Below are 23,546 nucleotides of genomic sequence, written 5' to 3'. Positions count from 1 at the left end.
CTAAGGAGAAGGTACACAGTCCAACAGAAGCCAAGGAACAAGCAGCCTAGGTGGACAAGCTCTGTGGGCCTCATGGCTCACAGAGGATGATATTAAACCTCCACCGAGATCTTTCAAAGACACAGCATGAGACAGTGAATGAACAGGTCCTGGCAGATTATTCTTTAATCTTGCTATAATGACGGTAAAGGATTTGGTCATTGAATGCAAATACATAGACTTGAAAGGGTAGCAGATGTTACCAGTAAAGTATTAAAGCAAATGATAATCTAAATAATCCTTACATTTTGGAACTAAATACTAACTTTCAATGACTTTATTCCCCACTATTTTTTCTCGAGGCAGGAGCATGTCAGAACAGCCTAGCAATTTACCATAGGTGGTTCAAAAGACAAGGACCACCCAAAGGAATCACAGTCATTCAAGAGGAAAGCCCCCACCCCAGGGTCCCAACTCGGCCTGCCATACCTCGAGAGATCATTGAGCAAACTGAGCACGTCCTGGAGAGCATCGTTCCCCGCAGCCTGGTTGCCACAGCACTCGGTCGCTCGGGCAAGGTGGTTTGTGAGAAGGCTGGACACCTGCCGGGCCAGCCCAGAGTGCACAGCCTCTGTGGAGCCGCCTTGAGTTAAAGAAGGAAAAGCCCGGTGAAACCCCAGGGAGCCATGGCGGCCTGCAGCTATGGGCAGCCCTCCATCCCAGCCTCCCTATGTTAAAGCCCTCTCCCTTGCCCAACTGTTTTCTTTAACTTGCTCAGTATTTCATTAGCCATCCAATTAGCAACCCCTCATTAGATAACATCTGCACATAAAAAGGTACTAGTAACTTGAACAATGATTCAATGTTGAGGAAAGACATTATCTTTAATTAAAACGGACTACAATTAATCCATACAAAACAAGACTGTGACTGACAGGGAAGAGTCACCATTTTACTGTGATGAAATCAGTAATTTTTTTTTTTTTTTTTAATTTTTCTGAAGCTGGAAACGGGGAGGCAGTCAGACAGACTCCCGCATGTGCCCGACCGGGATCCACCCGGCACGCCCACCAGGGGGTGATGCTCTGCTGCGACCAGAGCCAGTCTAGCGCCTGAGGCAGAGGCCACAGAGCCATCCCCAGCGCGCCTGGGCCATCTTTGCTCTAATGGAGCCTTGGCTGCAGGAGGGGAAGAGAGACAGAGAGGAAGGAGAGGGGGAGGGGTGGAGAAGCAGATGGGCGCTTCTCCTGTGTGCCCTGGCCGGGAATTGAACCCGGGACTTCCGCACACCAGGCCAATGCTCTACCACTGAGCCAACCGGCCAGGGCCGAAATCAGTAATTTTTAAGCCACAACCTACCTCTTTTCAAATAAGAGCTTTTTGGATCTTTCCCTCTTCACTGTAGTTCCAGGGCATCCTTTTACCCACCCCTCACAGCATCTCTTATAAAAGCCCCAAAATTATTTGTCATTTCCTGAACCTGCCATGATCTCTTGGATCCCTGCGCATACACACACTGTTTATTCTGCTTGGAAGTCTTCGTCATCCCTTCAAGAGTCATCCATGTGCCACCTTCTTTGGTAAGCTCTGCCTGCCCCCTAGCATAGCTCATCTGTAGGAACCTCTATGGTCCCACAGGGAGAAACAACGCCCTCTTCATTTTATGCCTGGCTCTCAAGACAGTGAAATACATGGTGAATGTATAAATGTAAACGAACAAGCTATATACAGAGCTGGGATGTTAGGGAATAATTATCCTTCAAGTTTACTTTTTAAATCATATTGGTAATAACTAAAATATAATTTGGAAATAGCACCTCAAAAGTGCAACTGGAAAACCATTTCCTAAAATACTTATCTGGAGACTGTTATCAGTGTCGACAAGAAAGAAACAAAAATGTCTTCTCAATTTCCTGGGGTTACTGTACTTCTTTAGGGCGGTTAGCATCCTGCCCCACCCAGCATTACTGAGATATAATTAACAAGTAAAAATGATATATGTTTAGATAGTACAATGTGAATTTTTAAAAGGTATACAACCTGATGCTTTAATATACATATGCATTGTGAAAGGATTACCACAGTCAGGTTGGTTCATATACTCATCATCTCACAGTTGCCCTTCTTGGGAGTGATAAATTAGATCCCCAGAACGTACTCGTAACTGGAAGTTTGTCCCTTGACGAACATCTCCCCATTTCCCACTTCCCCAGCTCCTGGGAACCACCGTTCTACTCTGTTTCTATGAGTTTGGGTTTCTGGATTCCACGTGTGAATGTGATTATTCAGGATTTGTCTTTTAGTGTTTGGCATATTTCACTTACCATCATGCCCCCTAGGATAGGGTACTGTTCAATGTCACAGTATAGCTATAAATTTTCCTAGAACCATGCCAAGGAAGAGGCTTTCATGGAGTCATTAATCGATGAAGCCCAACTGATGATGTCGTTTAACAACAGCTTCTCTTTCCCTCTTCCAGCATAAATAATAAATAAACACATCAACCGAAGAAATCAATGTGTTCTAGAAAGGAATCTTGCTTCTTATTCTTACCTTCTTCTTTTTCCCACTCAACACAGCGGTTGGCAAGCACCTGGAAGGCTGCCCAGGCCATGGTGGCCACCTTCTGCTTCTTGGTTTGCTTCTCACTGGAGCTGGACTCAGTCTGACTGCTCAGGCTGCACAGCCGGTCCATGAGCTGGACGAGGCCACTGCGCACCAGGCACTTCTCTTCGCTCCTGCGCCGGGTGGACAGAGTTGTGCAGTACATAACTGACCTGCCCTCAGGACCCTCCTACTTAGGACTCAGGTTATCAAAGGGACAGAAACCGTGTCGGTACAGTTCTCTGTCTACAATGCAGGATATCACGATGTACAACTGAACATAGAAATGGTTTTGGAGAAAGAGGATTTCCTCCATAAATAAGGAACATCAAGTTTTAGTTTGTTCATACAGAACGTCAAAGTAAAAATGTATGGTATCAACTCAAGGTTGGCATAATAAAAATAATTATGTAGTTTATCAAAAGAGGATTCAAAGAATGACTTCATGAGCGCTTGACTTCTTCAAACTATTAACTGAGTGACTAAGAGAGGAAATAGATGTGCATATGCAAAAAAAATTTTGCCAAATGTTAAGTTTTTAGGGACTGTCTTCTTTCCTCCAAACCTTTCTCCACTCTGATAATGTAATATAATCCCTAATGGCCACATTTCATCATATAGGAACTCAACAATAAGGAATTTAAATATAACTTCAGGGGTCAGGGGGCAACCTCATATAATCAGAGTGATAATGTCATTGGATAATCAAAGCAAAAAGTCCAATTTTTAAAATTAAAAATAGTTTGATTTAATCAACCACATTGTGGTATAACTTCCATACAATAAAAAGCATTTCCTGGCTTACCTGGTATAAGGTATGGTACACAAGAGCCCAATGCTATTGGCACACGCAATAGGGTAACGAGCACACAAAGATACGACAGAGGTCATGGTCTCGCCGAAGGCTTCCTGGACCTGCTCGACCATCCCACCACAGGTTAATTCTTCGATTCTATGAAACAGAACCAAAACTCAGGCTTCTCGAGCCATGTCAAGGACAGTGACAGTGAACATGAGAACAGAAGCATTCTTCTGCAAAACCCAAGAGTCACTAGATAAGTTCAAAACTAAAGGAACTTGAAGATCACTGCTGCTTCCCAAGCTGCAGGACGACAGAAGAGCGCTGGGCAGGACTCCTAAGTGTGCCTCAAAGACAATGCCCACACTCAAGAAAAGTCAGGGGAATCCTAGGTCAGGTCATGTTAAGCAGGGTGCTCTTCTGCAGAACTTCTCAGAACTTTATAAAGTTCATAGTATCTCTAAGAGCAAGAGGATGGGACCTAACGTTTCTTAAACTTATTTAATAATGCAACCATCATTTAAGACACAACTACAGTATCCCATGCAGCAATGAATACTGTAAATGCACCTGTTCTAATGAGAAAGCCAAGGTCCAGACAGATTAGCTAAGTGTCCTTTTCAAGTTCACACTCCTTAGCAGAACACAAGAACCTAGTTGGTATGACAGAAGACTTTCCCAATGGAAAAACACAGCTTGGGGTAGATTCGATAGTAACTGCTATTAGCTGAGAACTGAAACTATTTCCATCTATCTACAAAGATAAGCAACATAATACCGTTTATAATAACAAAAATAAATAAATAACACCTAAGGTTTAAAAATAAGGAGTTGGCTAAAGAAAGGTTCAGGAATACGATACAGTTCTATACAACTAAAAACACTAGAGAAGATGATATAGTTATGGTTAGAACAAAGACAATATGCTAAAATGTTAATAGGTTTCATCTTTCAATACTGAATTTAAGATGATTTTATACTTCAGCATTTTCTGCATTTTTTCCAAATATTTGTCACATGGTATTGGCAATGAAGGGAAAAAGGAATAACGCCACCAGTGCTGTGGAGAAATTATTCTGGAAGTCAGCTGTGGCAGTCGTTAGTGCTACTCTCTAAGCCTTCTGCGCAGCCCTGTGGTTGGGTGGGCATGCGCCCAGTCTGGCCAGTGAGCCAGAACTTGAGACAATTGTCTCATCTCCATCCTGGGCTCTTTGTGACCACCATGAGCTGAGATGGCTGGCAATGGACTTGAGCAAGAACTAACACTTTGCTGAAGCCACTGAGATTTTGGGGTTGTTTGTTTGTGAAGAATCACTCGGGCTCTTCTGTCAGAAATGTCTCAAGCTATTTGCATCAGCTCCTGGTTAACACATTGTCCTCCAGCCTCGGCTCTCTGCTTGTTGCCCTGAATTCTGTAAGAGAGCCGCCAGGAGGCCAGCAGCACCCAGCGGCAGCGGCCCTGGGCCTGAAGCCGGGGGGGGGGGGGGGGGGGGACACCTTTTCTATCCTGGCTGAAGGTCTTGGAAGCCCAGTAGAAGACCAGTATAGAAAATACATTACAAAACCTTCTTCAAAGTGAATATCTATAATTATGTTTTTAGAAATTAATCCAGTAAATAAGCACAAAAGTAAATAAAAATATAGGTATAAGGATGTTGACTAAAGCACTATTGTTGAATACAAAGCAAAACAGAAAAAAGGAAGAAAGAACAGAAGGAAGGAAGGGGGAGAGAGAGCAAAGTAAGAATGAACCGATATGGCCATCAGTAGAGGATGAGTTAAATTAAATAAAATATAGGCTTCCGCCTGACCAGGCGGTGGCGCAGTGGATAGAGCATGGGACTGGAATGCGGAAGACCCAGGTTCGAGACCCCGAGGTTGCCAGCTTGAGCGCGGGCTCATCTGGTTCGAGCAAAAGCTCACCAGCTTGAGCCCAAGGTCGCTGGCTCAAGCAAGGGGTTACTCGGTCTGCTGAAGGCCCGCGGTCAAGGCACATATGAGAAAGTAATCAATGAACAACTAAGGTGTTGCAACGTTCAACAAAAAACTAATGATTGATGCTTCTCATCTCTCCGTTCTGTCTGTCTGTCCCTGTCTATCCCTCTCTCTGACTCTCTCTCTGTCTGACTTTCTCTCTCTCTGTCTCTGTAAAGAAAAAAAATATATATATATAGGCTTCCATACAATGAGGTCCATGAAGTTCTTTTTTATTTATTTATTTATTTATTTATTTTCTGAAGCTAGAAACGGGGAGAGACAGACTCCTGCATGTGCCCCACCGGGATCCACCCGGCACGCCCACCAGGGGGCGACGCTCTGTCCCTCCGGGGCATCGCTCTGTTGCGACCAGAGCCACTCTAGCACCTGGGGCAGAGGCCAAGGAGCCATCCCCAGCGCCCGGGCCATCCTTGCTCCAATGGAGCCTTGGCTGCGGGAGGGGAAGAGAGAGACAGAGAGGAAGGAGAGAGGGGGGGGTGGAGAAACAGATGGGCGCTTCTCCTGTGTGCCCCGGCCGGTAATCGAACCCGGGACTCCCTCATGCCAGGCCGACGCTCTACCACTGAGCCAACCGGCCAGGGCTCCATGAAGTTCTTAAAAACTATAAAGCAGATCTACATGTAGAGACATTAGAAGATAGAGGTTTCCAAGATTCATGGAGCAAAATAACAAGCAGATTACAGTACGGCATGTACGATAAGATCTGAATTAAGTAAAAAAAAAAAAAACCACAAACATTCACACTTATGTGCAAAAAGAATTAAATAGGTATTTATGTATGTGTAGTTGATATAACAAGCTGTTAATGAACAGTGGCATTTAGAAGGAAAAGGTGAATAAAGAGACTTATTTTCTGCTATATATGTGAGTTTTTTCCAAAATTATGAACTACTTTCATAAAAATAAACTATTTTAGGGGAAAACGTAAATAAATGACACTGTCTATGACTTGGCCCCAAAAATCATCTTTGGAAAGGCTTTTGCCCATTCCAGATGGGCCACTGTAACCCAACAGAAACTGACCTGGGTCCTCCCTGAAGGACCATCGTCACCGGACCTACGAGATGTGTCACTCCCCCGACTCGCACAGCCGCGGTCAGCAGTTCTCGCATGTGCACCAGGGCCTGCTTGCGCGTGTTTCCCCGCCGCCACCTCGTCTGCGCAGCCAAAAGGAAGCTGCTGCTGGACACCTGAAACGCATGAGAAGGAAGTCCACTTGAGTACTGCTGACTGTCACAGGACCCCATACTGGTCAGTGCTGTTCATCTGCAGTCGGCAAAACGTGACCTACAGCTTGGTCGGGGTTGGTGCCGATGAAAGCAAACAGCTGCCCCAGCAGGACGCTGTAGGTGGGCTTGTCCCTGCTGTCCTCAATGGCTAGTGACTGTAGGAGTGTAAAGGAGCTGCTTCGGTGGCTGGTCACATGGCGTCGCCTATGGAAAAGAAAAGTGTTGGATCCGAAAAACAAGAGACCTTCAGGGAATGTGTTTCGATGAAGGGTACTCAGTTGCAGGTGGGATTCTAACCTTGGCCGTCAGCCATTTACCTCTGACTGGCTCTAGTGAATTCCAAGTCTTCATTACCAATCATTTCCAGGTCAGAGGGAGCCGACATGCTACGCAGAAAGACAGGCTGCCGCACAGCGTGAGATATCACCTTCGTCTCAGAGGCCGATTTACAGGCTGGAACAGAGGAGTAACAGGGCTGACACGCCCTTCCCCACTGGTGAGGACAGTGGCAACAGTAAGCCTACCGCGGAGCTACCAACAGTCTAGCAGGCATCCCCAAACTACGGGCCCGCGGGCCGCATGTGGCTCCCTGAGGCTATTTATCCGGCCTCCCTGCCACACTTCCAGAAGGGGTACCTCTTTCATTGGTGGTCAGTGAGAGGAGCACTGTATGTGGCGGCCCTCCAACCATCTGAGGGACAGTGAACTGGCCCCTTGTGTAAAAAGTTTGGGGACTTACTAAGGTGTCTTTGCTTTCTATGCGAGTTCAGCCACCAAACCAGCCAGCAGAGGATAACTAATATTTTGGGGCTAATTTTTTAAACCTAGATATTAGGTCAAAAATTACCTTAGCTTGGAAAACTAAAATCTTTTCCTAAAAAAAAAAAAAAATCTTTTCTTCAAACTGGGTTTTCAAAGGAAGGCTGAAAAATTCATTAATTTTGTAAACTAGTCACCCTAATAAAATAAAATAAAAAAATCAATGTTCACTTTAATATACGCATTTGAGAAAGCAAGAGAGGACAGAGAAAGTAATTTCTGAAAGCAATAATTTAATTCAAATAAATCCAGATTCATTTTTTTTCAGAGATGGCCTTTGTTCCCCCTTTGATCCTAGATTTATTTAGGATCCTGCCTTATTACCATTTGGTGGCACCTCTGCTCTGATCATAGTTGGCATGAGTCAATATCACAATCGAGATAGAATCTGACCTGCCCCTTCCTAAAAGATAACTCCTTAACCCTATTCAGGGAAATAGTTGTTTTATAAAAAGACACTTTACTGGGAGACATGTCAAGATCTGCTAAGAAATAAAATGTGTGAGGAAAGTGGAGAAGGGGACATTTTGAATCTCTCTTAGGAATGGTTAGATAGCTTCAATCTAAAAACCCTAATTTTTGAAGATGATCTCTCAGGAAACTATTGGTTCATCATCTCTGATACCAAGAGCTGCTTGGACAGCATCACTAGACTTTGTGAGCGGTTAGATCTTCATACGGGACCTTTCATTAACCAAGGGCTCACGTGGCCAGGGATGTGTGCAGCAGACCACCCTGGCATGCGATCAGCCATATACTAGGCCAACTTCCCCTGATGTCCTCAGAGAGCAGGAGCTATCGCCAGGGTCAGAAGCCTGGGCATCAGCCTAGACTTCTCTCCCAAGTGAGAGGAACCTGGGGCCATCAGCTAGGGAGCTAGGGTGCACACAAGTGTGCTTGCTTGACAGTGTCCATGAGGCTATGGGCTGGATAACATGGAGTCTCATTCAACTTGTTTTCTCAGGGGAAGAATTAACACTTGTTATTATGGGCTATGCCCAGTGTTGTGGTTCCAGCTTAAGTAAGAAGATTCATTGATTTCCCAAGAAATACATTTTTCAGGCTAATGATTAAAATGTGATCAGGAAAAAGAAAATGAATAGTGGAAATTCATACTAGAAGGTTCCAGCTAAATACTAAAATAAATTCAAACAGCTTTAAGCGGAAAATATGAGGCATTAAAAGAGTCACAATATTGACTATCTAGTTATATACGTCACTATGAAAATGGCAAACCACCAACTGAAAATAAGAGGCCTGGAATTATAAAAAAAAAAAAAGGTCAGCCCTGGCCGGTTGGCTCAGCGGTAGAGCGTTGGCCTAGCGTGCAGAGGACCTGGGTTCGATTCCCGGCCAGGGCACACAGGAGAAGCGCCCATTTGCTTCTCCACCCCTCCGCCGCGCTTTCCTCTGCTTTCCTCTCTGTCTCTCTCTTCCCCTCCTGCAGCCAAGGCTCCATTGGAGCAAAGATGGCCCGGGCGCTGGGGATGGCTCTGTGGCCTCTGCCTCAGGCGCTAGAGTGGCTCTGGTCGCAACATGGCGACCCCCAGGATGGGCAGAGCATCGCCCCCTGGTGGGCAGAGCGTCGCCCCATGGTGGGCGTGCTGGGTGGATCCCAGTCGGGCGCATGCGGGAGTCTGTCTGACTGTCTCTCCCTGTTTCCAGCTTCAGAAAAATGAAAAACAACAACAACAACAACAAAAAAAAAACAGGTCATTGGGCTTTTCAGATGCTTGCCAGAAAAAACGGAATGAGGCAGGTGAGGAGGCATCCATGATGCTCAGCTGACTCATAAACCACCACATGAATTCAACGGAAAGCATTTCTTGGCTGAGAAAAGTCAAAGGCAAAATAAAAACTGTTGACATTTCCTTTCTCCTCCCTCTGGGAGTACACAAGAGCGACTTTTGTTGTAAGCAGCTGATATGCATTTTCGAGACAGACTAGTGTGGACTGCCTTGTGGGGCTTGCTCCGAGCAGTACCCGGTGTTTCCGCAGGGGTCCCCGAGATGCTTCTGGTGAGGCCAGACTGGGCCGCGATGGTGACGTGCAGCAAGAGCTCAGCTCGGTTCATCAAACTCTTCACCAGCGTCTTCGTTTTAGCCAGTGGGTGTGAGGGTTTCTGAATAAGAGAACTCACTTCCTGTAGGAACTTCTCCCTGTAAAGAAAAGCTCAGGTGCATTTAGTGGGTCTCCAGTTGGCCCGAACCAAAGTTTTTCAATTACAAAGGATGTGAGAAGACAGCAGGGAAACTAAGCAAAAGTCATCTGCTGAATATTGCTCACCTGCCCCTTTCCCCATCCAAGGGGAGCAGTGTGATAAACTGGGGTTAGTTTTAGTTCTTTTTGCCCAGGTTCAAATGCCCTGGTCCTAATTTTTGAAGGTTAAAGTCAAACTTCCCAAATTACCAAATGTCTCTAAAGCTAAAGCACTTAGTGTATGCACAATATTTAAAAAAAAATATCTGCTGAGACTAGATCGTCACATTTTGCTTTGAGCAGCAAGGGAATAAATTAGCTTTACATAATTATTAACATCACTAACCTCAGTGATAGAACCATGTTTTCAAGATCATTTCCATCAAAGGAGACTTCCTTCATTGAACACAAAAGTTCTAGTTCTTTCATTTTGCTCTAGAGAAAGAAAAATCAAGAAAAGAGTGTATGCAGAAACTAGAGTTTTATTGTACATGTTAAAAGGAATAGAAAATTGCAAGGAAAAAACACACCACTTTTGGTTTATAGTTCTATGCCAGAAGTACCTTTGTAAGTTATTATTTGATATTTCAATGATAAAAAATGATATTCACTGCTTTTTGGGGATTTCTTCAGTGCTTATAAACTCTGACTTGTTTTTTAAGGCTTGACAGCAAAATTTGATAATGATAACTTCTTTATAACATGATAAATCAGTTAAAAAACAATTTATGGCCCTGGCTGGTTGGCTCAGTGGTAGAATGTCAGCCCAGCGTGTGGAAATCCTAGGTTTGATTCCTAGTCAGGGCACACAGTAGAAGCACCCATATGCTTCTCCACCCCTCCCCCTCATCTCTTTCTCTCTCTCTCTCTCTTCCCCTCCTGAAGTCATGGCTTGAATGGTTTAAGCATGAGAATGGCTTTATGGCCTTGTCTCAGTTGCTAAAAATAGCTCAGTTGCCGAGCAATAGAACAGCAGCCCCAGATGGGCAGAGCATTGCCCACAGGAGGCTAGACAGATGGATTCTGGTCATGCATGCAGGAGTCTGTCACTGCCTCCTCGCTTTTCACTTAATAAAAAAAAAATTTATTTGCATTATTGACAATATGGATCTAATAATTTTATTTAATCCTTTTAAAAAATGGGTACATTCTGGGATGTGCAACACTTTTTTTTTTTTTTTAATTTTTTTTTTTTTTTGTATTTTTCTGAAGCTGGAAACAGGGAGAGACAGACAGATTCCTGCATGCGCCCGACCGGGATCCACCCGGCACGCCCACCAGGGGGCGACGCTCTGCCCACCAGGGGGCGATGCTCTGCCCCTCTGGGGCGTCGCTCTGTTGCGACCAGAGCCACTCTAGCGCCTGGGGCAGAGGCCAAGGAGCCATCCCCAGCGCCCGGGCCATCTTTGCTCCAATGGAGCCTCGGCTGCAGGAGGGGTAGAGAGAGACAGAGAGGAAGGAGAAGGGGAGGGGTGGAGAAGCAGATGGGCGCCTCTCCTGTGTGCCCTGGCCGGGAATCAAACCGGGACTTCTGCACGCCAGGCTGACGCTCTACCACTGAGCAAACTGGCCAGGCCCACAACACTTTAAGAAGTGACATTATTTTATCTCTGCACATAGGGGACATAGCCTTGCACTGTGGGAACGCACACAGCTTGCTCACCTCATTGAAATGGTAGTCATAGAAGAAAGGCATGTTGTTCTCCAGTTTTCCCTGCATGGCATCATCAACCTCACTTTGCCATTTCTGTTCCAATTCTGCAACACTCTGATATGTCAAAATATAAAATAATGTGAACATTCATGCAAAATAAAAACAAGAGCAATCTATAAATTCAGAAATTTTAGTTGTAATAATTTATTAAAGTTCAGATCACTTTGGTAAACTTCATTAAATTTTTAGGAAAGAAATGATATCCAATACTTAGAAGAGCAATACTGGTTTGGTATTTTAGCTTTACTTACCTGCAGTTGTCTCTCCATGGCATTGAGTTTCTTAAAGGTCTCTCCCATAATTTTACACAACAAATCATATTCCTCAGCATGTTCTTCTTGATACTGGAAATTTATTAGGGACTGCAGTGCATCAACCAAGTTCAAGTGCTTAATAACACATGATACCACCATTTCCTCCATCACATCTGGTTGAATTACTTCTCTGTGATTACGATGGAAAGTAGTCAGGTACACGCCATGTGCTCACCAATACTTTTTTTATAAGTTAAAGAATATAGGCTTTGATTTAAATATATATATTAAATATTCACTACACCTTCTTTATTCCAATAAAGAGGCATGATGGCTTTCCTATCAAGTTGGCAATTATGTTTAATTGATAAAACTGACATTGGCTGATAAAACTGAAAATCAAAATTAAAGACACTTCACTTTCTATGGCTTATACATTTTAAGCTATAGTCACATTAGAGTTAGTCTCAGGCTAAGAGAGACCTTCGGTACCATTTATTTGCCAATTAATTTTACACAATTTATGGCTTGTGGTTATTTCATGCGTATGGATGTTGGGCTAAAAACAATGGTGCTTCTGTATTTGCTCATTTTAAATTTCATATATTCCGGAAATTTTCTCTGAAATGGCTCATCTCGCCTCAGAAGGCAGAGCAGAGGCCTGCAAAATAGACTCCAGTTTAAACAAGAGTACCACAAAGATATCTGTAACTGCAAGACTTCACCTTCTACAGTAAAACCCTCCTCATCATCTCTCTAGGCATCAAAGAAATGCCTCTAGACTCAAAGGAAATGAAAGTTGATGATTACCAATAGAAGGTCAAACCACTTGGGAAAAACCCAGAACGTGTCAAACTGTTGTACGTATCAGAATTATAAGGAAAAATTATGAAAATACACATTAACTAGGCCCCTCCTCAGAGATTCTGATTCAACAGGTGTGCAAAGGGGCCCAAGAACTAGCAAGTGTCCAGCAGATGCTCACGCTGCTGACCGGAGGCCCTGACTTTGAGACCTGCTGCCCTGGAGTACCACCTGGGGATACTCCCCAAAGTACTTGGTTAAGAGTCATTCAGTAAATAGAAAATTAAAAGTTGATTTGCTAGACTGTAAAAGAACACCCCCTTCAACTGTTGAAACATTTTTTTCCATTGGGAAATAAGAAATGCTCTAGAGCAACATACTTTATACTTGGTCTAAATTGAGGTCTAGCACGCCCAGAAATCTCTCTGAGCTTTATCATGATTCCTGGAGGGAGCCTGATCCGGGGCAGGTCAAAGTAGTTTCCAACAGGGGGCACGAGGACGTCAGAGGGGTAGGTGAATTCTCTGTCCTCCTCGATGGTCAGAGGCAGTGGAGACGGGCTGGGAGTGAGGGCAGGGGAGATCACACCATTGGCCTCCACCTGCCACTGGCACCTGAACAGACAGAAAAGGGACTCTTCATTTCTTCTTCTATCCAGAAAGCTACAATAGTTTGCAGATAAATCAAACATATGAAGGATCACATTATGTGTTAAGTATTTATTCATAAAGTCTCTAAAGAGAAATGATCGTAGTATACAAACCATATAGCGTGTGAAACCACTGTACAAATGGGCATAATATATGAAACTACAATTCCCAACATTTCATTATGAAAACTTGTAAATATATAGAAAATCTGAAAGAAGTACATGGTTGACACCCATTGCCCAGATTCTCGAATAAACTCTTTGCCCTGTTTATCTCCCATCTACCCATCCTTCTGGGGAGCCTTTAATTTAATTAAACAATATTTGTTGGAGAAAAGCTTACAGTTCAAGGCTGTAATTTCAAAGTTGGTAAAGTCAAGTCCAGAAGGTACTTTGGTGTAATTTTCATTTTATACATTTCTTAGACACAATGACACCCATGGGATAGTCAGGCAGTAGGCAGGATCAGCTGGGAAACACACTAAAAGTAGTTTTCCACATCAAGCCCTTTTTCCTTTGTGGGCATAACTAGCTCAATTTGAGCCTTTTGTTACCTTTGTAAAAGTTTGGATCGCAATAGCTCCTGACAGGCTTCTTCCTCTTTGGTAATTTCTGGTCCATTGTACAGGATCCTTAACATGGAACAAGCTAACACAGACAGACCTAAAGCCAGGTCTACCAGAAAGGGCAAGCCTCCTGACACGTCCTCCGAAGACTCCTACAATGCAGACAGGGGCAAACCACACCGGTCAGTGTACATGGCGAAGCCTTCCACCACGCTCACCGCACGGCACTGTCCCCAACCACGGGGCTCACAGAGCAGCAGCGAGTATCACTGCTATGGGACACAGGGACAGCACCCGACACTATGAGCAGATAGATGGTGGTGCTGGAATGAGCACAGAGTGAAGTCTCAACACAAATTCTGGGGAGAGAAGAGCCAATAGGACTCTGTATTAGAAACAACACAAATCCACTCATGACTCCTTGGGTAACACCCTCCCTGCTGTGCCTTCCTGTGTATAAATCACTATGTCGTTTTGTCACCTCCAAACTATGCTTGAACCAAGAGGTTGTCACTGATGACACTGAATTCATGCAATGCATATTTATTGAGCGCCTACTGTATACCAGCCATTGTTCTAGGTGCCTGAGGTGCAGCAGAGAACAACAACAAAGATGCCTGCTCTCATGGAGCTTACATTCTAGTGGAGAATGCCACTCTGGAAGGTCTTAGTTCTGTTAAACTTAAGCAACCTCCCATCTAAAATACGTTTCACAAATCAGGCAACTTGAGGGGCTAGTAAATTTCCTACCACTCCCTCTCTCTTATTTTCAGGTGGGAATAGAACTTATTTACATAGATTCCAGGGGCAGGGATTGGGGGTATAACTGTTGGGTACTGCAAAAAGAGTAGATTAAAACTATACACAGAGTATAACATTTATCAACAGAGACAGACCCAGTCTAGCAAGAAAAGCCTTTGGGAATAGAATGAAAATAATCTGACCTGACTATGCTTAAAACTCAGTCCAAGTGCTTAGGGTTGAAGCTTTCTTTGCCGTAGTAAAGACGCTGGAGGCCGATCACCTCTCCAGGCTTTGAAGACAGAGCCCCTAGCAATGGATTCTTTGGGCTGCTGAACTCATCTGAGGTCACAACTGGTTTTATTCCACAAAACTACAACATACTATCAGTAGTCTACCTCTGCCAAATGGAAGAGATGAATGAAACAGTAGCTCATATTTTGCCCCATTTCCAAGGCAAATATGATATATGTACTAAGGCACAGAGGAGAAAGGATGTTATGTCCACAGCAGTGGTTAGATTCAAATACCTGAGCACGAACTGTGCAAGCAAAGCCCCACATAGCCTTATCGGGAGTGTTGTGTTCGCGGCCACTTCTCATTTCAAAGGAGAAGGTGACTGTATCGCCTTCCACCTTAAAATTTAAGGGGGGAAAATGCACTTTAAAAACAAGACAGTTTTCAAGAGAGCACTGAATTTCAGAGATTTACTTTCAAAAGGATCATAGCAATATTTCATTCCTTTTCTCACTTGCTTTTTACATTCAAACTCCATCCCATCTCATCTGGATGCCAATCTTTCAGGTGTCTCTCCTGACCAGGTAGCTTTTGGGACAAGGCATCTCTGAAATGGGTCACTTTTGCCCAATAGCAGGATCAAAGTAAAGATGAATCAAATCTTAAGCATAATTACAATAATTTCTTCCAATCCTCTTCTTTGGGCCCCCATGCCCTCTCTCCATGTCATCACCTCACTTATGCCAATAGGTGAACAAAGGGCCGGTTCATGAAAAACACAGAGACAGTGCTGGAAAAGCTTACTCGGTTTTGTGGAACCAACACAGTGAATAAGAGACAAAGGGCAGGAAACAGAGAAGGGCTGAAAGCGCTGTGCTGATCTGGCTTGGATGCATCTGCACTAGGCCCCTGAGGCTGAGTCAGACTGGATATAATGTACGTGAGATACAGCTTCAGCAACAGACTTTGGAGAGGTTTTCGGATTTTAGTGGGCATTTCAGTTCATATTCATATTCTAGGTAGAGATGTTGCATTTCAAGGGCCCAGGTTACAAAGCCTGGCTCCAATCTCACCAGGTTGAGAATGGATCACTATCTTTGCTCCAAAGGCCCAAAGGCCCCAGAAAACATGGATCCCACATTTTTAAACGTCAGTGGCCTTGTGGTTCCAGGATACCCATCATAAGGCAGTCTAGAGAAGCTGGAAGAACTAGCAGTCCGTTTAAAGGACAGGGAAGGAAGTGCTGTGACCACCTCAGTCCCAGCAATGACCTTTGGGACAGGTTCTGGAGTGGTCAGGGGTTGGAGGCCCTACAGGGGGAGGGGCGGCAGTCTGAACGAAGCAGTGACCACACAGGCCTGACAAGGCTGCCCCACCTCAACTAGCGCCCCCATAGCAAACTTCCTCTGGAACGCTAATCTACTCATGACCAGGAGGAAGATCAGTTTTCTTTTCTAGGAAGCAAATGTGAATGGATACCATACCTTCACCAAGTCCTTGGGCCAGCCAGTTCCTAAGACACTACGGCTGCCATAGCCCAGTGTGTTGCCTCCGTACTCAGCAACCTTCCTACTGTTTGTGTTAGGCCCCGCATATATCACCAACTTCAAAACAGAAAATATACTGTTAGACTGTAAAAGAAAAACAAAGACAACATCTACAAATAAAAAGGCTGCAGAAAATGTTTGTTTAAAAATACATTTATATCCAGGCACTGGTGTCATAATATAACTAATATTCCTGATTTTTTAAAAAGTATAACTGATACTAGTTTGAATGCAATTGGCCATGGTGATTTATAGGACAAGCCACAGAATATTAACAGATATCACAACAATTTAATTGACTTGGGGACCTCACGTTAAAATAGACTCAGCTAATACACATACATATATACACATATACTTAAATAGCTATTTTAATCCTAAAAATCACATACAATTCATTAATAAAAGGTAGTGTGCCCTCTTAAGTCCTCCCCAAAACTAATAAAGTGAGCAAATACAGGTGAAAAAATGGTTAGAGCTCCTACAACAACAAAATAAAAGTAAAAAAAAACCCAAAACTTCAATGAATGAGGATTTTTATAAAATGCAACAAATTGAAAATAAGCCGTATATCCTTAGAATGTCATTTCATGGTGTAAATGGAAAGTGACAGAAATTTGGGCCAGAGCGGGGCTGCTGCTTCTTGGGTCAGTTTTCATGTATCAACACAAAGGCTATGCATTTACATCCAATTAACCAACTTCCTAACATGCAGGAGAACCACTCAGAGATTATTTGGCATCAAATACTTTCTCGGGAAGAAAAAGGCTTTGGCTTCTGTCAATACCAAATCCTGCCTTCCAGTGTGCACTCTGACCGCCTCCGACTGCGTAAGAGAGATCAGTTCGGATCTAAAGCTGCACTTTTAGCTCTGGACACATCATTTTGTGACTTCTTACTCATCTTACACCAGCTGGGGACACTGGAAAAGTATATGTTACTTTTGTCTGTGCAGTGGGCATCCATGTGCCTCCACATTTAACACTGATGTATCCTGCAGGTGCTTATCATACATCAGAAGATGCAAATTACTGGCTTTTAAAGGAGAAACAAAATGACACCAACTAAAATGACAATCTCTTCCATTTCCATTTTAAATAATCATATCACTTGAATCTAGGAAATGGGGATAGCTTATGCCAGCAGCTATGAAGTGGTGTCAGGAGATAGATGTTTTGAAAGGCCCACCAAAGACCATTTTCTAAATTCTCTTGCAGCTCAGGTGAGTTTTGGGGGCAGGTCTTAACCCCTGCTGACATCAGAGAGTCTTCAGGAGTCTAAAGATAATGGGGAAGAGGACTCTATAATTTGCCTAGTAATGTGTTTTACCAACTCCTAGTACATACAGTTAAGAAGTCCTTTATTTTAAACCTAAAAATCTTCCCTGGTGGGATTCAAGACCACGTGTCTTACACTGTTCAACAGAGGACAGCAACAACAGACAGCTAACAACCTACACAAAAATAGTCCCATGTATGTACAAAGTGATTAGATAATCCTTCGCTTGTTCTTTTATACATTACATATCATGATTTCATTAGCCTTTCCTCCTAGGTTCAATATAATGGTTTACAGTGCAACAACTACAAACGAAAGAAGATACTTCAAATCCTAAACATTTGCTTTTACTTATAATTTGGTTTCAGCCCACCAGGTTGGAAACTACACTTCCTCAGAATCTATGTGTTCCCTGAGGTAATGGCAAGGAATAACTTCAATAAACACAAACAGATTCTAACACTTCTGAAATTCTAACAGGCTACCTTCTCCCAAAAGATTCATGAGGCCCTGGCCGGTTGGCTCAGCGGTAGAGTGTCGGCCTGGTGTGCAGAAGTCCCGGTTTGATTCCCGGCCAGGGCACATAGGAGAAGCGCCCATTTGCTTCTCCACCCCCCCCCCTTCCTCTCTGTCTCTCTCTTCCCCTCCCGCAGCCAAGGCTCCATTGGAGCAAAGATGGCCCGAGCGCTGGGGATGGCTCCTTGGCCTCTGCCCCAGGCACTAGAGTGGCTCTGGTCGCAGCAGAGCGACGCCCCGGAGGGGCAGAGCATCGCCCCCTGGTGGGCAGAGCTTCGCCCCTGGTGGGTGTGCCGGGTGGATCCCGGTCGGGCGCATGCGGGAGTCTGTCTGACTGTCTCTCCCCGTTTTCAGCTTCAGAAAAATACAAAAAAAAAAAAAAAAAGATTCATGAGAAGCCCCAAGAATTAGACAGTAAGAGGTCTCCAGATGAATAGACACACACATCTACAGGAATTCCAAGCACAGAGGGAGGGCAGGAGGTAAGGAGAATGGAAAGGAAAACTTCCTGTGACTCGGATCTAAACTTTGAAAGCTCACAAAAGTCCACTCTCAATAGATCGTTAAAACACAGTTCTTACACCGTAGAGGGGCTGGCTTTCTGACTCCCTCAATCACTACCCTTTAAGGCATTATCTTAGGAAAGTGATCCTAAAAGGTATCTGCAGACAGAAATAAGTCAAGAGTAGGGACCAGCAGTAAAGAAAAATAAGAAGCATCAAAGAAACCAGCTTACTAGGGGTGGATCTGATTCTAAAGCAGTTCTTGCTTACTTTGTCATAGTCATATTGTGAAGAGCATCTGCTATCAAATCTAAGATACAGGCAGCGAGCTCCTGGGATGTGGACAGTTTCTTTAAATTTATAGTTGTCTCTGACAGGATGGACTGTTTCCACAGTCTTGCCAGCAGCCCATGGGGCAGGAATCTTTAAACCAGTGAGAAAGCCCGGCTCTTCCTTCTCTTCCAGCATTCTAAAATCAGACAAGGAAAACGTGATTGAGTTTAGCGGCAAGGAAAAAAGGAAGAAAATGTATACACAGGAAAACACAAAACGTTGAGACATTTCACTTTAATTTTCCATAGCATGTAGCACAACAACATTGTGGCCTTTGAAAGCTTGCTATCAGTGGCAATCATAAACATTAAAAAAAAAGTTCTATATTTAAGGTTCATTTCTTTTGTTGTTATAAAATATATTTGCATTCTTCACTTCTTTTTTCAAAGCAGAGGCCCAATTCACATCTAAGAGAGGATCTTGCCAACTCTCATTTAAAGATACTCAGAAAAAAAGAAAAGATACTGTAAGGACCTTTAAATTGGCCACTTTCCAAATCCCACAGGATCAACATCCTATAAAGGTTCCTTTTGTTGATATCTAAATGTCAATTGTTGAAAACTCCATGAGTTTACACAACTACTTTTTACTGTAATTTTTACTAAAGAAAAGTACCTTTGAAGTTCCTCTTATCTACTGTAATTGAACTCTCAAGGACTTCACAGCCCAGGGTAATACAAACTCGAATACCTGCACTTAGCTGGTGGGAAATTCTCTCACTCTCTTTCAGCTCTGTGCTATCCAATATGGTAGTTACTTAGTCAAACGTGGGTATTTAAATCGAATCTAAATTAAATACAATTTAAAATTCAATTCCTTGGTCACATCAGCTACATCGCAAGTACTTAATAACAATGTGGCTGTCGCCAATAGTATTCGACAACAAAACCACAAATTTTCATTACTGCACAAAGCTCAGTTAGATAGCATACTGCTCTAGAGAAACCTGGAAGTCCTTCTTGCTGATCAATGTTTTTAAAGACAGCCACAGTGAGGTATAATTTACATATAATAAATTGCACATTGTTAAATGTACAACTTGGACCCTGGCTAAATAGCTCGGTTGGTTGGGGCATCATCCCAAAGTGCAGAGGTTGCTAGCTTGATAGCAGGTCAAGGGCACATATAAGAACAGCTCGATGTTCATGTCTCTCCCTCTCTCCCTTCCTCTCTTGCTAAAATCAATCAATAAAAAAATTTTAAAGTGTACAATTTGGTAAATTGGGGCACATGTATCCTCCCTTTCTTGGTAATTCAGGAGACCACTTCTTTGAGGTCTGTCCTAGAAATCATCTTGCATTTCTCAGAGTTTAAATAGAATCATACAGCATATACTTTGGGGGGATCTGGCTTCTTTCACTCAGCATAAGTAGTTTAAGACTCCTCCATGAGGTTGACTATATCCATAGTTCATTCCTTCTTATTGCTGGGCAGGGTTTTGTTATATGATTATACCACTATGTGTTCATCCCTTCACCTGCTGATAGACATTTGCGTTGCTTCTTGGCTTGGGCTATTCTAACTAAAGCTGTTATGACCTTCATATACAAGTCTCTGTAAGAATCCACACTTTCTTCTCTCTTGTGTAAATACCTAGAAGTGAAATAGTTGGGTCATACGGTAGGTATATGTTTAACTTTTTAAAGAAACTGTCAAACTGTTTGCCAAAGTCATAATGTTTTATAACTTCATCATTAGCATTTGACAGTTAGTCAATTTTGAACTAACCTCTTGATCTGTGCAGAAATTTAGTCTAATCTGTTTCTATAAGACTACAGAGCAATTCTATAATTATCTGTAAATTTTTGTCCCTAAATGCTTTCTTTTTTGTTTAGGTAATCCTTTGCCAAAAATCATTGTTGTAAAAGGAGCCCTAGGCTTTCACCAGAAGAAAACAAGGCAGGGGATCCTGCAAGGAAGCAGCGTCGCTCACCTCTCATCAGGGAACAGCCTGCCCTTCTGGTCTGACGCACTACATGGGGAACAGCCCACTTCGGCAAAAACTGGACACTGAGTTTTAAGCAGCAGAGCCGTCTGAAACACAAAACCATCATCATGTCTTAAAGTGCTTACTGTCAGTTATCTGGATGGTACCAGAGCTAAACTTAGAATTCTCATTCAAATCACCTTTTTGCAATCCTACTCTGCCCTCTTTCACTAAGAAATACTTTGCTATTTAGACCACTTAACATCACTTTATCTAATGCTGGAATGAAACACATCATTTATACTGGTTACCAATAGCCAGCAAGGACTCAGGAGCCAAAATATCATGGTAGGATCTCACAAGCAGTGTAGGTTAGCATTTTTACAGCTGACCAGTAATTCTCGCTGAAAGACTGCAGTAAGTAATTTAATGTTTTCCCTTCATGTTTCAGTTTACTTTTATGCCACAATATTTTTCTTCATTCCATCACTCTCGCCCTTAGCTTCTAAGAGACACAGTTCTATTTAGTCTGCCTTCAGTGAACATGCATGGCTGCAGTGGGAGGCAAGCTGGCCGAAGAGCAGTCCACTCGGGCACACCAAGAGTCGTACCTGACTGGTATAGAGTACCAGCTGGACTAGCTGGGGCATCAGGGCGTCGGCCATGGTCAGAGTCTGCAAATTTGGATGCATCAGGGAGGTCAGTAACACTGGAAGAAGGTGACCAAGCATAGTAGCCTTAGTAACTTGTTCCAAGCCTTTTAACCTACAAAAAGTTCAAGAAAACACACATCTTAAGCAATTTCCAATCATGCAAAATTAACATAATTTTTCTTTGACAAGTCTTTTAAACTACATTTCCTCAAACTAGTGAAGCAGGTACAGTTAACAGCAATTCAATCTACAAATTTCCAATCTTCTACCACTGAGAGAGGGAATAGACATCTCATAATAAATCTCATCTTCAACCTATGATTTTGCACACACAAAAAAATTTACATGGTGAATTTCATAGCGCCTTTGAAGTACTTTATAAATGGGTCGCAAGGTAGGCAAACAGCTACTCTAGGTGGTTACCATCCACAAAGTTCCCTTGGCTCTGGAACTGCCCTGAGTCTCTGACAGGGAGAAAATGAATGGCAACTGCACCAATGCACCTGCCCACAGGAGTAATACCCACTCTAGCCAAGAGAAACTGATTCAGGTGGGTTACAGAGACAAGCAGATTTTTCACTTATATTTAAAATCACATTCTTCCCACAGCCCCAGTTTTACTGAGCTCTAACTGACAAATAACATTGCATAAATTTAAACTGAATGATGTCCCTGACCAGTTGGCTCAGTGGTGGAGCGTCGGCCTGGCGTGTGGAAGTCCTGGGTTCAATTCCCGGCCAGGGCACACAGGAGAAACGCCCATCTGCTTCTCCAACCTTCCCCCTCCCTTCCTCTCTCTCTCTCTCTCTTCCTCTCCTGCAGCCAAGGCTCCACTGGAGCAAAATTGGCCCAAGCACTGAGGACGACTCCATGGCCTTTGCCTCAGGTGCTAGAATGGCTCAGGCTGCAACAGAGCAATGCCCCAGATGGGCAGAGCATCACTCCCTGGTGGGCATGCCAGGTGGATCCTGGTTGGGCACATGCAGGAGTCTGACTGTCTCCCTGCTTTAACTTTGGGAAAAAATTAAAAAAAAAAACCCCACCAAAAACAATAAAGTGAACGATGTAATGATCTGACTATCTATAAATTGTGAAATGACTACCTGGTCACATTCTTAGTCTCCCAATCCTCTGCTGGAAGAATAAAGGTATGCGACTTGCCCAAAGAAAGATGTGGGTTAGGTAGGTTCTCTAAGACTACTTAGGGCATTGAGATTGGAACAGAAACAGAACTCAGGCTTCCGGCTCTTGGGCTGCACCCCCCACAGGGCAGACCTGCACCACATGCCCACAGGGGACCCTATCTGCCTTACCAAACCCAAATGCCATGTACATTTGAACTATGATGTTCTCAGTTCCAACCCACCCCCACTACTCTCTGGGAAAAGCCCAGAAACAGGGACACAGGGACAGACAGGGTTACTGGAGGAAAAGTCACACTGCAGGACTGTTCTAGATCAGCATCTCTACATTAGAATCATCAACACACACAGTATGGAAGTCATCCCTAATAGCAAGTCACAGCAGAATCTGTAGTGGGGAGAGCTGAGAAAGTTTTATTCCTGGAAATGAGAAGTCTACGCTCTATACCGGTCACTTCTATGTCTGGAGAAATAAAATTACAGTAAAATCTGGAGACAGCATGTCAGTGTCATCTTCTGCATGGCAGGGAACTGTCAGTTTCACTAAGTCACTGCAACCCCCCTGACATACTAATAATCACAAGAAAGCTAAGAGCACATGGTGCTGAGCTAGATATCCGAAGGAGAGGGCCATCTGGGACTAATGATGGCAGAAGACCCAGAGGTCAGAGCAGATGCTGTCCCCTACAACTTCGCTGCCTTTATTTCATGGCTGTTAGCCAATCGCACCGAAAAGCATCATTCAAGTGCTCAATCGCGCTTGGCTTTGAAACACTTGCCGTTTCAACTTATTCTCACAAAACCCCTCTGTGGTAACTGAACATCTGATGTCTGCTCTAATGGAATCTGCTTTCCTAAGCACACTCTTATCCCCGAAGGGCAGCAGATCACAGTTCACAACCCACCCCCTCACCTCTGCTCGCGGTCGGGTATGTCACCATTTATGAGGGCAGTTGTGACCTGCTGCAGCATTTCCAACACTTCATCACATCCTGTCAGGATCTGGGTGGCAAGAGCCAAAATACTGACCTTTAGCTCCTAGGTAGAAAATATCA

General features: G+C 43.6%; 1 protein-coding gene across 6 annotated transcripts in view; it reads right to left on the bottom strand.

Annotated features, from left to right (window-relative positions):
- HECTD4 (HECT domain E3 ubiquitin protein ligase 4) overlaps window positions 1-23,546 on the bottom strand; it is a 194,525-nt gene that overhangs the window by 68,924 nt on the left and 102,055 nt on the right. For 3 of the 6 annotated variants that reach the window (XM_066370863.1, XM_066370864.1, XM_066370865.1), the window contains exons 18-35: window positions 23,405-23,529; window positions 21,308-21,461; window positions 20,703-20,803; window positions 18,707-18,905; window positions 16,077-16,223; window positions 14,886-14,990; window positions 13,603-13,766; window positions 12,780-13,013; window positions 11,593-11,785; window positions 11,291-11,395; window positions 9,974-10,062; window positions 9,412-9,587; window positions 6,927-7,062; window positions 6,672-6,813; window positions 6,404-6,570; window positions 3,389-3,535; window positions 2,533-2,717; window positions 469-622 (exon numbers count right to left, since the gene is read on the bottom strand). In XM_066370863.1, the coding sequence (XP_066226960.1) occupies window positions 469-622; window positions 2,533-2,717; window positions 3,389-3,535; window positions 6,404-6,570; window positions 6,672-6,813; window positions 6,927-7,062; window positions 9,412-9,587; window positions 9,974-10,062; window positions 11,291-11,395; window positions 11,593-11,785; window positions 12,780-13,013; window positions 13,603-13,766; window positions 14,886-14,990; window positions 16,077-16,223; window positions 18,707-18,905; window positions 20,703-20,803; window positions 21,308-21,461; window positions 23,405-23,529 (2,723 nt within the window). The remainder of the gene's footprint in view (window positions 1-468; window positions 623-2,532; window positions 2,718-3,388; window positions 3,536-6,403; window positions 6,571-6,671; window positions 6,814-6,926; window positions 7,063-9,411; window positions 9,588-9,973; window positions 10,063-11,290; window positions 11,396-11,592; window positions 11,786-12,779; window positions 13,014-13,602; window positions 13,767-14,885; window positions 14,991-16,076; window positions 16,224-18,706; window positions 18,906-20,702; window positions 20,804-21,307; window positions 21,462-23,404; window positions 23,530-23,546) is intronic. The other 3 variants (XM_066370866.1, XM_066370867.1, XM_066370868.1) reach the window with 2 other exon arrangements.

The sequence above is a fragment of the Saccopteryx leptura genome, chromosome 2, assembly GCF_036850995.1.
Source record: "Saccopteryx leptura isolate mSacLep1 chromosome 2, mSacLep1_pri_phased_curated, whole genome shotgun sequence".
Lineage (NCBI taxonomy): Eukaryota > Metazoa > Chordata > Mammalia > Chiroptera > Emballonuridae > Saccopteryx > Saccopteryx leptura.
The sequence above is the reverse complement of the archived record's forward strand: the minus strand, read 5'-3'. Positions and strand labels throughout refer to the sequence as shown.